Source organism: Salvelinus fontinalis, chromosome 6, assembly GCF_029448725.1.
Source record: "Salvelinus fontinalis isolate EN_2023a chromosome 6, ASM2944872v1, whole genome shotgun sequence".
NCBI lineage: Eukaryota > Metazoa > Chordata > Actinopteri > Salmoniformes > Salmonidae > Salvelinus > Salvelinus fontinalis.
In genome coordinates, this window is record NC_074670.1 from 73,116,223 (window position 1) to 73,128,010 (window position 11,788).

General features: G+C 53.2%; 1 protein-coding gene across 2 annotated transcripts in view; it reads right to left on the reverse strand.

Moving 5' to 3' along the window:
• The window catches only part of LOC129858691 (serine/threonine-protein phosphatase 2A 55 kDa regulatory subunit B beta isoform-like), a 99,607-nt gene that overhangs the window by 2,267 nt on the left and 85,552 nt on the right, over positions 1–11,788 (reverse strand). For both annotated transcript variants that reach the window (XM_055928018.1, XM_055928019.1), the window contains exons 7-9: positions 7,450–7,619; positions 6,823–6,914; positions 6,574–6,697 (exon numbers count right to left, since the gene is read on the reverse strand). In XM_055928018.1, the coding sequence (XP_055783993.1) occupies positions 6,574–6,697; positions 6,823–6,914; positions 7,450–7,619 (386 nt within the window). The remainder of the gene's footprint in view (positions 1–6,573; positions 6,698–6,822; positions 6,915–7,449; positions 7,620–11,788) is intronic.

Here is an 11,788-nt window from a genome sequence, read left to right on the forward strand (position 1 = left end):
GGAGTTGAGGTGAGGTGAGTTGAGGAGAGGAGAGGTGAGGTGAGGTGAGGAGGGGAGTTGAGGTGAGGTGAGTTGAGGAGGGGAGGGGAGGAGAGGTGAGGTGAGAGGAGGTGAGGAGAGGTGAGTTGAGGTGAGGTGAGGTGAGGAGAGGTGAGTTGAGGTGAGGTGAGGAGAGGTGAGGTGAGGAGGGGAGTTGAGGTGAGGTGAGTTGAGGAGGGGAGAGGTGAGATGAGAGGAGTTGAGGTGAGGTGAGTTGAGGAGGGGAGAGGTGAGTTGAGGTGAGGTGAGGAGAGGTGAGTTGAGGTGAGGTGAGGTGAGGAGAGGTGAGTTGAGGTGAGGTGAGGTGAGGTGAGGAGAGGTGAGTTGAGGTGAGGTGAGGAGAGGTGAGGTGAGGAGGGGAGTTGAGGTGAGGTGAGTTGAGGAGGGGAGAGGTGAGATGAGAGGAGTTGAGGTGAGGTGAGTTGAGGAGGGGAGTTGAGGTGAGGTGAGTTGAGGAGGGGAGAGGTGAGATGAGAGGAGTTGAGGTGAGGTGAGTTGAGGAGGGGAGAGGTGAGATGAGAGGAGTTGAGGTGAGGTGAGTTGAGGAGGGGAGAGGTGAGATGAGAGGAGTTGAGGTGAGGTGAGTTGAGGAGGGGAGAGGTGAGATGAGAGGAGTTGAGGTGTGGTGAGTTGAGGAGGGGAGTTGAGGTGAGGTGAGTTGAGGAGGGGAGGGGAGGTGAGGTGAGTTGAGGAGGGGAGGGGAGGAGTTGAGGAGAGGTGAGTTGAGGAGGGGAGAGGTGAGTTGAGGAGGGGAGTTGAGGTGAGGTGAGTTGAGGAGGGGAGGGGAGGTGAGGTGAGTTGAGGAGGGGAGGGGAGGAGTTGAGGAGAGGTGAGTTGAGGAGGGGAGAGGTGAGTTGAGGAGGGGAGTTGAGGTGAGGTGAGTTGAGGAGGGGAGGGGAGGAGAGGTGAGTTGAGGAGGGGAGGGGAGGAGAGGTGAGTTGAGGTGAGGTGAGGTGAGTTGAGGAGGGGAGTTGAGGTGAGGTGAGTTGAGGAGAGGAGAGGTGAGATGAGAGGAGGTGAGGAGAGGTGAGGTGAGTTGAGGAGGGGAGAGGTGAGGTGAGGTGAGGAGGGGAGTTGAGGTGAGGTGAGTTGAGGAGGGGAGTTGAGGTGAGGTGAGTTGAGGAGGGGAGAGGTGAGTTGAGGAGGGGAGTTGAGGTGAGGTGAGTTGAGGAGGGGAGTTGAGGTGAGGTGAGTTGAGGAGGGGAGTTGAGGTGAGGTGAGTTGAGGAGGGGAGGGGAGTTGAGGTGAGGTGAGTTGAGGAGGGGAGTTGAGGTGAGGTGAGTTGAGGAGGGGAGGGGAGGTGAGGTGAGTTGAGGAGGGGAGGGGAGTTGAGGTGAGGTGAGTTGAGGAGGGGAGTTGAGGTGAGGTGAGTTGAGGAGGGGAGGGGAGTTGAGGAGGGGAGGGGAGTTGAGGTGAGGTGAGTTGAGGAGGGGAGTTGAGGTGAGGTGAGTTGAGGAGGGGAGGGGAGTTGAGGTGAGGTGAGTTGAGGAGGGGAGTTGAGGTGAGGTGAGTGAGGAGGGGAGGGGAGTTGAGGTGAGGTGAGTTGAGGAGGGGAGTTGAGGTGAGGTGAGTTGAGGAGGGGAGTTGAGGTGAGTTGAGGAGGGGAGTTGAGGTGAGGTGAGTTGAGGAGGGGAGGTGAGGTGAGTTGAGGAGGGGAGGGGAGTTGAGGTGAGGTGAGTTGAGGAGGGGAGTTGAGGTGAGGTGAGTTGAGGAGGGGAGTTGAGGTGAGGTGAGTTGAGGAGGGGAGTTGAGGTGAGGTGAGTTGAGGAGGGGAGTTGAGGTGAGGTGAGTTGAGGAGGGGAGGGGAGTTGAGGTGAGGTGAGTTGAGGAGGGGAGTTGAGGTGCAGTGAGTTGAGGAGGGGAGTTGAGGTGAGGTGAGTTGAGGAGGGGAGTTGAGGTGAGGTGAGTTGAGGAGGGGAGGGGAGTTGAGGTGAGGTGAGTTGAGGAGGGGAGTTGAGGTGAGGGTGAGTTGAGGAGGGGAGTTGAGGTGAGGTGAGTTGAGGAGGGGAGTTGAGGTGAGGTGAGTTGAGGAGGGGAGTTGAGGTGAGGTGAGTTGAGGAGGGGAGGGGAGTTGAGGTGAGGTGAGTTGAGGAGGGGAGTTGAGGTGAGGTGAGTTGAGGAGGGGAGTTGAGGTGAGGTGAGTTGAGGAGGGGAGGGGAGGAGAGGTGAGTGAGGAGGTGAGAGGTGAGGAGGGGAGGGGAGTTGAGGTGAGGTGAGTTGAGGAGGGGAGGGGAGTTGAGGTGAGGTGAGTTGAGGAGGGGAGGGGAGGAGAGGTGAGTTGAGGAGGGGAGGGGAGGAGAGGTGAGGTGAGGAGGGGAGGGGAGTTGAGGTGAGGTGAGTTGAGGAGGGGAGGGGAGTTGAGGTGAGGTGAGTTGAGGAGGGGAGTTGAGGTGAGGTGAGTTGAGGAGGGGAGTTGAGGTGAGGTGAGGTGAGGAGGGGAGTTGAGGTGAGGAGAGGTGAGGTGAGGTGAGGAGGGGAGTTGAGGTGAGGTGAGTTGAGAGGGGAGTTGAGGTGAGGTGAGTTGAGGAGGTGAGAGGTGAGGTGAGGTGAGGAGGGGAGGGGAGGGGAGTTGAGGAGAGGTGAGGTGAGTTGAGGAGGTGAGAGGTGAGATGAGGTGAGGAGGGGAGGGGAGTTGAGGTGAGGTGAGTTGAGGAGGGGAGGGGAGGAGAGGTGAGTTGAGGAGGGGAGTTGAGGTGAGGTGAGTTGAGGAGGGGAGGGGAGGAGAGGTGAGTTGAGGAGGGGAGGGGAGGAGAGGTGAGTTGAGGAGGGGAGGGGAGGAGAGGTGAGTTGAGGAGGGGAGGGGAGGAGAGGTGAGTTGAGGTGAGGTGAGTTGAGGAGGGGAGGGGAGGAGAGGTGAGTTGAGGAGGGGAGTTGAGGTGAGGTGAGTTGAGGAGGGGAGGGGAGGAGAGGTGAGTTGAGGAGGGGAGGGGAGGAGAGGTGAGTTGAGGAGGGGAGAGGAGGAGAGGTGAGGTGAGGAGGGGAGGGGAGGAGAGGGGAGTTGAGGAGGGGAGAGGAGGAGAGGTGAGTTGAGGAGGTGAGGTGAGATGAGAGGAGGTGAGGGGAGTTGAGGAGGGGAGAGGTGAGGTGAGTTGAGGAGGGGAGTTGAGGTGAGGTGAGGTGAGGAGGGGAGTTGAGGTGAGGTGAGTTGAGGAGGGGAGTTGAGGGGAGTTGAGGTGAGGTGAGGTGAGTTGAGGAGAGGTGAGGTGAGTTGAGGAGAGGTGAGGTGAGTTGAGGAGGGGAGTTGAGGTGAGGTGAGTTGAGGAGGGGAGGGGAGGAGAGGTGAGTTGAGGAGGTGAGAGGTGAGGAGGGGAGGGGAGTTGAGGTGAGGTGAGTTGAGGAGGGGAGGGGAGTTGAGGTGAGGTGAGTTGAGGAGGGGAGGGGAGGAGAGGTGAGTTGAGGAGGGGAGGGGAGGAGAGGTGAGGTGAGGAGGGGAGGGGAGTTGAGGTGAGGTGAGTTGAGGAGGGGAGGGGAGTTGAGGTGAGGTGAGTTGAGGAGGGGAGTTGAGGTGAGGTGAGGTGAGTTGAGGAGGGGAGTTGAGGTGAGGTGAGGTGAGGAGGGGAGTTGAGGTGAGGAGAGGTGAGGTGAGGTGAGGAGGGGAGTTGAGGTGAGGTGAGTTGAGAGGGGAGTTGAGGTGAGGTGAGTTGAGGAGGTGAGAGGTGAGGTGAGGTGAGGAGGGGAGGGGAGGGGAGTTGAGGAGAGGTGAGGTGAGTTGAGGAGGTGAGAGGTGAGATGAGGTGAGGAGGGGAGGGGAGTTGAGGTGAGGTGAGTTGAGGAGGGGAGGGGAGGAGAGGTGAGTTGAGGAGGGGAGTTGAGGTGAGGTGAGTTGAGGAGGGGAGGGGAGGAGAGGTGAGTTGAGGAGGGGAGGGGAGGAGAGGTGAGTTGAGGAGGGGAGGGGAGGAGAGGTGAGTTGAGGAGGGGAGGGGAGGAGAGGTGAGTTGAGGTGAGGTGAGTTGAGGAGGGGAGGGGAGGAGAGGTGAGTTGAGGAGGGGAGTTGAGGTGAGGTGAGTTGAGGAGGGGAGGGGAGGAGAGGTGAGTTGAGGAAGGGAGGGGAGGAGAGGTGAGTTGAGGAGGGGAGAGGAGGAGAGGTGAGGTGAGGAGGGGAGGGGAGGAGAGGTGAGTTGAGGAGGGGAGAGGAGGAGAGGTGAGTTGAGGAGGTGAGGTGAGATGAGAGGAGGTGAGGGGAGTTGAGGAGGGGAGAGGTGAGGTGAGGTGAGGAGGGGAGTTGAGGTGAGGTGAGTTGAGGAGGGGAGTTGAGGGGAGTTGAGGTGAGGTGAGGTGAGTTGAGGAGAGGTGAGGTGAGTTGAGGAGAGGTGAGGTGAGTTGAGGAGGGGAGGGGAGGAGAGGTGAGGTGAGGAGGGGAGGGGAGGAGAGGTGAGGTGAGGAGGGGAGGGGAGGAGAGGTGAGTTGAGGAGAGGTGAGTTGAGGAGGGGAGGGGAGGAGAGGTGAGTTGAGGAGAGGTGAGTTGAGGAGGGGAGGAGAGGTGAGTTGAGGAGGGGAGGGGAGGAGAGGTGAGGTGAGGAGGGGAGGGGAGGAGAGGTGAGGTGAGTTGAGGAGGGGAGGGGAGGAGAGGTGAGGTGAGGAGGGGAGGGGAGGAGAGGTGAGGTGAGGTGAGGAGGGGAGGAGAGGTGAGGTGAGTTGAGGAGGGGAGGGGAGGAGAGGTGAGGTGAGTTGAGGAGGGGAGGGGAGGAGAGGTGAGTTGAGGAGGGGAGGGGAGGAGAGGTGAGGTGAGTTGAGGAGGGGAGGGGAGGGGAGGAGAGGTGAGTTGAGGAGGGGAGGGGAGGAGAGGTGAGGAGGGGAGGGGAGGTGAGTTGAGGAGGGGAGGAGAGGGGAGGAGAGGTGAGGAGGGGTGTGGAGGTGAGTTGAGGAGGGGAGGGGAGGAGAGGTGAGGAGGGGAGGGGAGGTGAGTTGAGGAGGGGAGGGGAGGAGAGGTGAGGAGGGGAGGGGAGGGGAGTTGAGGAGGGGAGTTGAGGAGGGGAGTTGAGGAGGGGAGTTGAGGAGGGGAGTTGAGGAGGGGAGGTGAGGTGAGGTGAGGAGGGGAGGAGGTGAGGTGAGGTGAGGATGGGAGGGGAGGAGAGGTGAGGAGGGGAGGTGAGTTGAGGAGGGGAGGGGAGGAGAGGTGAGGAGGGGAGGGGAGGTGAGTTGAGGAGGGGAGTTGAGGAGGGGAGTTGAGGAGGGGAGTTGAGGAGGGGAGTTGAGGAGGGGAGTTGAGGAGGGGAGGTGAGGTGAGGTGAGGAGGGGAGGAGGTGAGGTGAGGTGAGGAGGGGAGGGGAGGAGAGGTGAGGAGGGGAGGGGAGGTGAGTTGAGGAGGGGAGGGGAGGAGAGGTGAGGAGGGGAGGGGAGGTGAGTTGAGGAGGGGAGTTGAGGAGGGGAGTTGAGGAGGGGAGTTGAGGAGGGGAGTTGAGGAGGGGAGTTGAGGAGGTGAGGAGTTGAGGAGGTGAGGTGAGGTGAGGAGGGGAGGGGAGTTGAGGTGAGGAGGGGAGTTGAGGAGGGGAGGGGAGTTGAGGTGAGGAGGGGAGTTGAGGAGGGGAGGGGAGTTGAGTTGAGGAGGGGAGTTGAGGTGAGTTGAGGGGAGGTGAGGTGAGGTGAGGTGAGGAGGTGAGGTGAGGAGAGAGGTGAGGTGAGGTGAGGAGGTGAGGTGAGGAGAGAGGTGAGGTGAGGTGAGGAGGTGAGGTGAGGAGAGAGGTGAGGTGAGGTGAGGAGGGGAGGTGAGGAGAGAGGTGAGGTGAGGTGAGGAGGTGAGGTGAGGAGAGAGGTGAGGTGAGGAGGGGAGGTGAGGAGAGAGGTGAGGTGAGGTGAGGAGGTGAGGTGAGGAGAGAGGTGAGGTGAGGAGGTGAGGTGAGGAGAGAGGTGAGGTGAGGTGAGGAGGTGAGGTGAGGAGAGAGGTGAGGTGAGGTGAGGAGGTGAGGTGAGGAGAGAGGTGAGGTGAGGTGAGGAGGTGAGGTGAGGAGAGAGGTGAGGTGAGGTGAGGAGGGGAGGTGAGGAGAGAGGTGAGGTGAGGAGGGGAGGTGAGGAGGGGAGGTGAGGTGAGGAGGTGAGGTGAGGTGAGGTGAGGAGGTGAGGAGAGAGGTGAGGTGAGGAGAGAGGTGAGGTGAGGAGGTGAGGTGAGGTGAGGAGGTGAGGAGAGAGGTGAGGTGAGAGGTGAGGTGAGGTGAGGAGGTGAGGAGAGAGGTGAGGTGAGAGGTGAGGTGAGGTGAGGGGAGACTTTATGAGCACATCCTTGCACACACAGATTGTTAGTATTTCCTCTTCAGTTTCACAAAAAAAAATATCCTAACATTGGACATTTGCTAATCTTACACAAATCCATTAAAACAAATCCATCAATGGCCTAGGGTGGTCTAGCAGTCTGCACACATACCATGGCTTCCAATCCGGCCTCTGCTATTTCAGCACTCTATCTTTCACCTCTAACTCTCTCTATCCAATAACCATACAAAGACTTACAAAATATACCACATAGAATCTTTTTTTGACATCCCATCAACCCAAAAGAAAGGAGTTTTGGCACATATTTCATATGTGTTACAGTATTACCTTGCGTGGTTTGAGGATGGCCCGGGGTTTGCTGTTCTCTCTGGAAGCCTCCAGGGTCACATCTTTCTTGGTGTTCCGATCAAACATCCGGAAGAAATTATTATAAGACCCCGTCATTATGACACTGGAGAGAGACAAGAGGAGATTGACACACACACATACTGTACACACACACACGCACGCACACACACACACACACACACACACACACACACACACACACACACACACACACACGATCACACTCACCTGTCTGACCCGTTCCAGACACACTCAAACTTGTCGAAGATGCAGTCGTTCTCGTACAGAGAACACAGCTTACCCCTCAGGTAGTCATGGACCTGGGGACAAACAACAAGATCACTATTGTTACAATGTCACTGATATGAACGATGAAACTACCCTTCTGGAGAGCAAGGTGTTTAGATAAATCAAATCAAATGACATAAACAACCTCCCCATCACTCAACCCAATCATACCCCCTGACTTCCCTACCAATTACCCCAGGGAAGACTTATTGAACCCTGGATTCATCTGTAAGACTGATACTGACTGTTAGTAAACCCCCCACAGTGACCCACAGTGACAGGTGACCCCCGGTCTACACTATCTGGTCAAAGACAGCCATACTGGGAAGGTCAGATCCTGTCAGGCGCAGAGTGATTGTGTCATCAGTCAGGCACGGGATGATCATGTCATCATTAAGCATGTCTAGGGTGTGAAGTAATCAAAAGTCAATCAATAGTCACACACACACATGCAAGCATCCACACACGGCCACACGCATGGCAAAACACACACACAGCGTACACACACACAGCGTACACACACACAGCGTACACACACACAGCGTACACACACACAGCGTACACTACCTGGTATGTCTGGACCGGTCTGGTCTCCATGTTGAGGTCCCACACCTTGACCGTCAGGTAGTCCCGTGTCATCAAGAAGCGCCCGCTGTGACTAAACTTGATGTCTGAGATGGAAGAGATGATCTCTGAGAAAAATGAACGGGTGGAGGGGTCCTCTGGCTCCTCAAAGACTGAGGGAGGGAGGGAGGGAGGGAGGGAGGGAGGGATGGAGGGAGGGAGGGAGGGAGGGAAAAGAACAGTTACACCACAGTAATAACAAGCTATGCATTGATGAGTCTGAATTCTCTATCTGCTTGGTGTGTGTGTGTGGGTGTGTGTGTGTGCGTGCGTGCGTGCGTGCGTGCGTACGTGTGTGCGTGCGTGTGTGTGTTCCTCCCCCTTGCTATGTTGACACAGGGAGAACAGCTCTGTTCAGTGTCAGTGGGGAGTCTAACGAGGGATGAAAAACGAGGGGATAAAGGGATGAGGGAGAAAAGAAAACAAATCAATGTCACGGCGCTGGGCCTACTGGAGTCACAGGTGGTATTCATCACAGGGCTGTGTGTGTGTGTGTGTGTGTGTGTGTGTGTGTGTGTGTGTGTGTGTGTGTGTGTGTGTGTGTGTGTGTGTGTGTGTGTGTGTGTGTGTGTGTGTGTGTGTGTATATATGTGTGTTTGTATGTGTGTGTGTATATGTATGTGTGTGTGTGTGTGTATATGTGTGTATGTGTATATATGTGTGTGTATGTGTGTGTATACAGTTTATCAAAATTGGATTTGTTTTCTAATTCTTAGTGGGTCTGTGTAATCTGAGGGAAATATGTGTCACTACACTAATAGCCTGTCTTCTGTCTTATATCTTTGTTTTGCAATGATTTGGTTGGGTTTGTGGTGTGTGTATATGTGTGTGTGTGTGTGTGTGTGTGTGTGTGTGTGTGTGTGTGTGTGTGTGTGTGTGTGTGTGTGTGTGTGTGTGTGTGTGTGTGTGTGTGTGTGTGTGTGTGTGTGTGTGTGTATGTGTGTGTGTATGTGTGTGTGTGTGTGTGTGTGTATATGTGTGTGTATGTATATATATATATGTGTGTGTGTGTTCGTGTGTGTGTGTGTGTGTGTGTGTGTGTGTGTGTGTGTGTGTGTGTGTGTGTGTGTGTATATATGTGTGTTTGTATGTGTGTGTCTATATGTATGTGTGTGTGTGTGTATATGTGTGTATGTGTATATATGTGTGTGTGTATGTGTGTGTATACAGTGGGGGAAAAAAGTATTTAGTCAGCCACCAATTGTGCAAGTTCTCCCACTTAAAAAGATGAGAGAGGCCTGTAATTTTCATCATAGGTTCAACTATGACATTCAACTATGACAGACAAAATGAGAAAAAAAAATCCAGAAAATCACATTGTAGGATTTGTAATGAATTTATTTGCAAATTATGGTGGAAAATAAGTATTTGGTCAATAACAAAAGTTTATCTCAATACTTTGTTATATACCCTTTGTTGGCAATGACAGAGGTCAAACGTTTTCTGTATTCTTCTCTAGGTTTTCACACACTGTTGCTGGTATTTTGGCCCATTCCTCCATGCAGATCTCCTCTAGAGCAGTGATGTTTTGGGGCTGTTGCTGGGCAACACGGACTTTCAACTCCCTCCAAATATTTTCTATGGGGTTGAGATCTGGAGACTGGCTAGGCCACTCCAGGACCTTGAAATGCTTCTTACGAAGCCACTCCTTCGTTGACCGGGCGGTGTGTTTGGGATCATTGTCATGCTGAAAGACCCAGCCACGTTTCATCTTCAATGCCCTTGCTGATGGAAGGAGGTTTCACTCAAAATCTCACGATACATGGCCCCATTCATTCTTTCCTTTACACGGATCAGTCGTCCTCGCCCCTTTGCAGAAAAACAGCCCCAAAGCATTATGTTTCCACCCCCATGCTTCACAGTAGGTATGGTGTTCTTTGGATGCAACTCAGCATTCTTTGTCCTCCAAACACGACGAGTTGAGTTTTTACCAAAAAGTTATATTTTGGTTTCATCTGACCATATGACATTCTCCCAATCTTCTTCTGGATCATCCAAATGCTCTCTAGCAAACTTCAGACGGGCCTGGACATGTACTGGCTTAAGCAGGGGGACACGTCTGGCACTGCAGGATTTGAGTCCCTGGCGGCGTAGTGTGTTACTGATGGTAGGCTTTGTTACTTTGGTCCCAGCTCTCTGCAGGTCATTCACTAGGTCCCGCCGTGTGGTTCTGGGATTTTTGCTCACCGTTCTTGTGATCATTTTGACCCCACGGGGTGAGATCTTGCGTGGAGCCCCAGATCGAGGGAGATTATCAGTGGTCTTGTATGTCTTCCATTTCCTAATAATTGCTCCCACAGTTGATTTCTTCAAACCAAGCTGCTTACCTATTGCAGATTCAGTCTTCCCAGCCTGGTGCAGGTCTACAATTTTGTTTCTGGTGTCCTTTGACAGCTCTTTGGTCTTGGCCATAGTGGAGTTTGGAGTGTGACTGTTTGAGGTTGTGGACAGGTGTCTTTTATACTGATAACAAGTTCAAACAGGTGCCATTAATACAGGTAACGAGTGGAGGACAGAGGAGCCTCTTAAAGAAGAAGTTACAGGTCTGTGAGAGCCAGAAATCTTGCTTGTTTGTAGGTGACCAAATACTTATTTTCCACCATAGTTTGCAAATACATTTTTTTTGGATTGCTTACACACTAAAATTAAAAGTAGTACACTATTAGCAAAACCTTACACTCAAGAAGCAAAACATCAGCCCATATTTGCACAACTATAAGCACATTGTCAACCTCACACTTGTTGCAAAACTCTACACACAGTGATTTGCAAAACACTAAACACACTTAACATACATTACACACAAAAATCTATCATGAAGTCACGTCCTTGCAATACCAAAGCACTGACTGTCAAATTACCACACCGTCCAACCAATTGGTTCAACACAGTCATCAGGTGTGCAAACACTCGTTTGCTTAATTGTAGACACACCAATCAGGTGTTTAAGCACTATAAAAAGCAGCAGGTGAGTTCATCGGTCTTCAAGCACAATGGAAAAAGTCAGAGAAAGAGTAAGACGAGGAGGAGGAGGAGGAGGAAGACGAGGAGAACGAGGAGCACGAGGAGGAGGACGAGGAGAACGAGGAGGACGAGGAGAACGAGGAGAACGAGGAGGACGAGGAGAACGAGGAGGACGAGGAGAACGAGGAGGACGAGGAGGACGAGGAGGACGAGGAGGACGAGGAGGACGAGGAGAACGACGAGGAAGGGGAGAACGAGGAGGAGGACGAGGAGGAGGAGGAAGGGGAGGAAGAGGAAGACAAGAAGGTGCTCAAAGAGGACCCAATCTGACAAATGAGATCCGCGCAACACTGGTTGACCACGTTGTCAACCACGGCCTGACGCTGAGGGAGGCTGGACTGCGAGTACAGCCAAATCTAAGCCGATATACAGTGGCAAGTGTGATGAGAACATTTCGACTGGAAAATAGGTATTGTAAAAATATCATCATATCAAAAACATCTGCACGGTTTCAGTAACTGCTTACAGTACTGTATTCTATGCACTATCAGAACTTCTGTTACCTTTTCCTGTGAAATTACTGTACTATTGTATACTGTTTTTTTTCTACATAGGATTGAGGGTCAGGGACGACAAGGGGGAAGGCCTCCTATGTTCACAGAACAGCAAGAGAGGGAGATAGTAAACATGGTTTTGGCCAACAATGCTATAACACTCAAGCAGCTCCAAGCTAACATTGTCAATAACCACGCCATTTTCAACGATATCCATCAGGTCTCAACATCAACACTGGCACGCATCCTAAAAAAAAAACATATTCAAATGAAGCAAATTTATCGAGTGCCTTTCGAGCGCAATTCCGAAAGTGTGAAACGACTGCGGCATGATTATGCAGAGGTATGTATTCACTTTAGCAGTGTGATCTTGCATACTGTCTCATAATCTTTTACTGTACTGTAATATGTATACTAGATCTACACTGAACTACACAATTTTGCCTGACACTGTTTTTCAGAGAGTTTTACGAATGGATGGAGAGGAGATCCAGCATGAGTTCATTTACGTAGATGAGGCTGGGTTCAACCTGACGAGAACACGAAGGAGGGGAAGAAACATCATTGGCCACAGGGCTATAGTCAATGTCCCAGGGCAACGTGGGGGTAATATAACACTCTGTGCAGCCATTACACAGAATGGGGTCCTCCACCGCCATGCCCATATGGGCCCTTACAACACAGCACTCACACTTACATTCTTGGACCAATTGCACAACATAACAGCAGCAAATCAAATGGATCATATGCAATACATTGTTGTC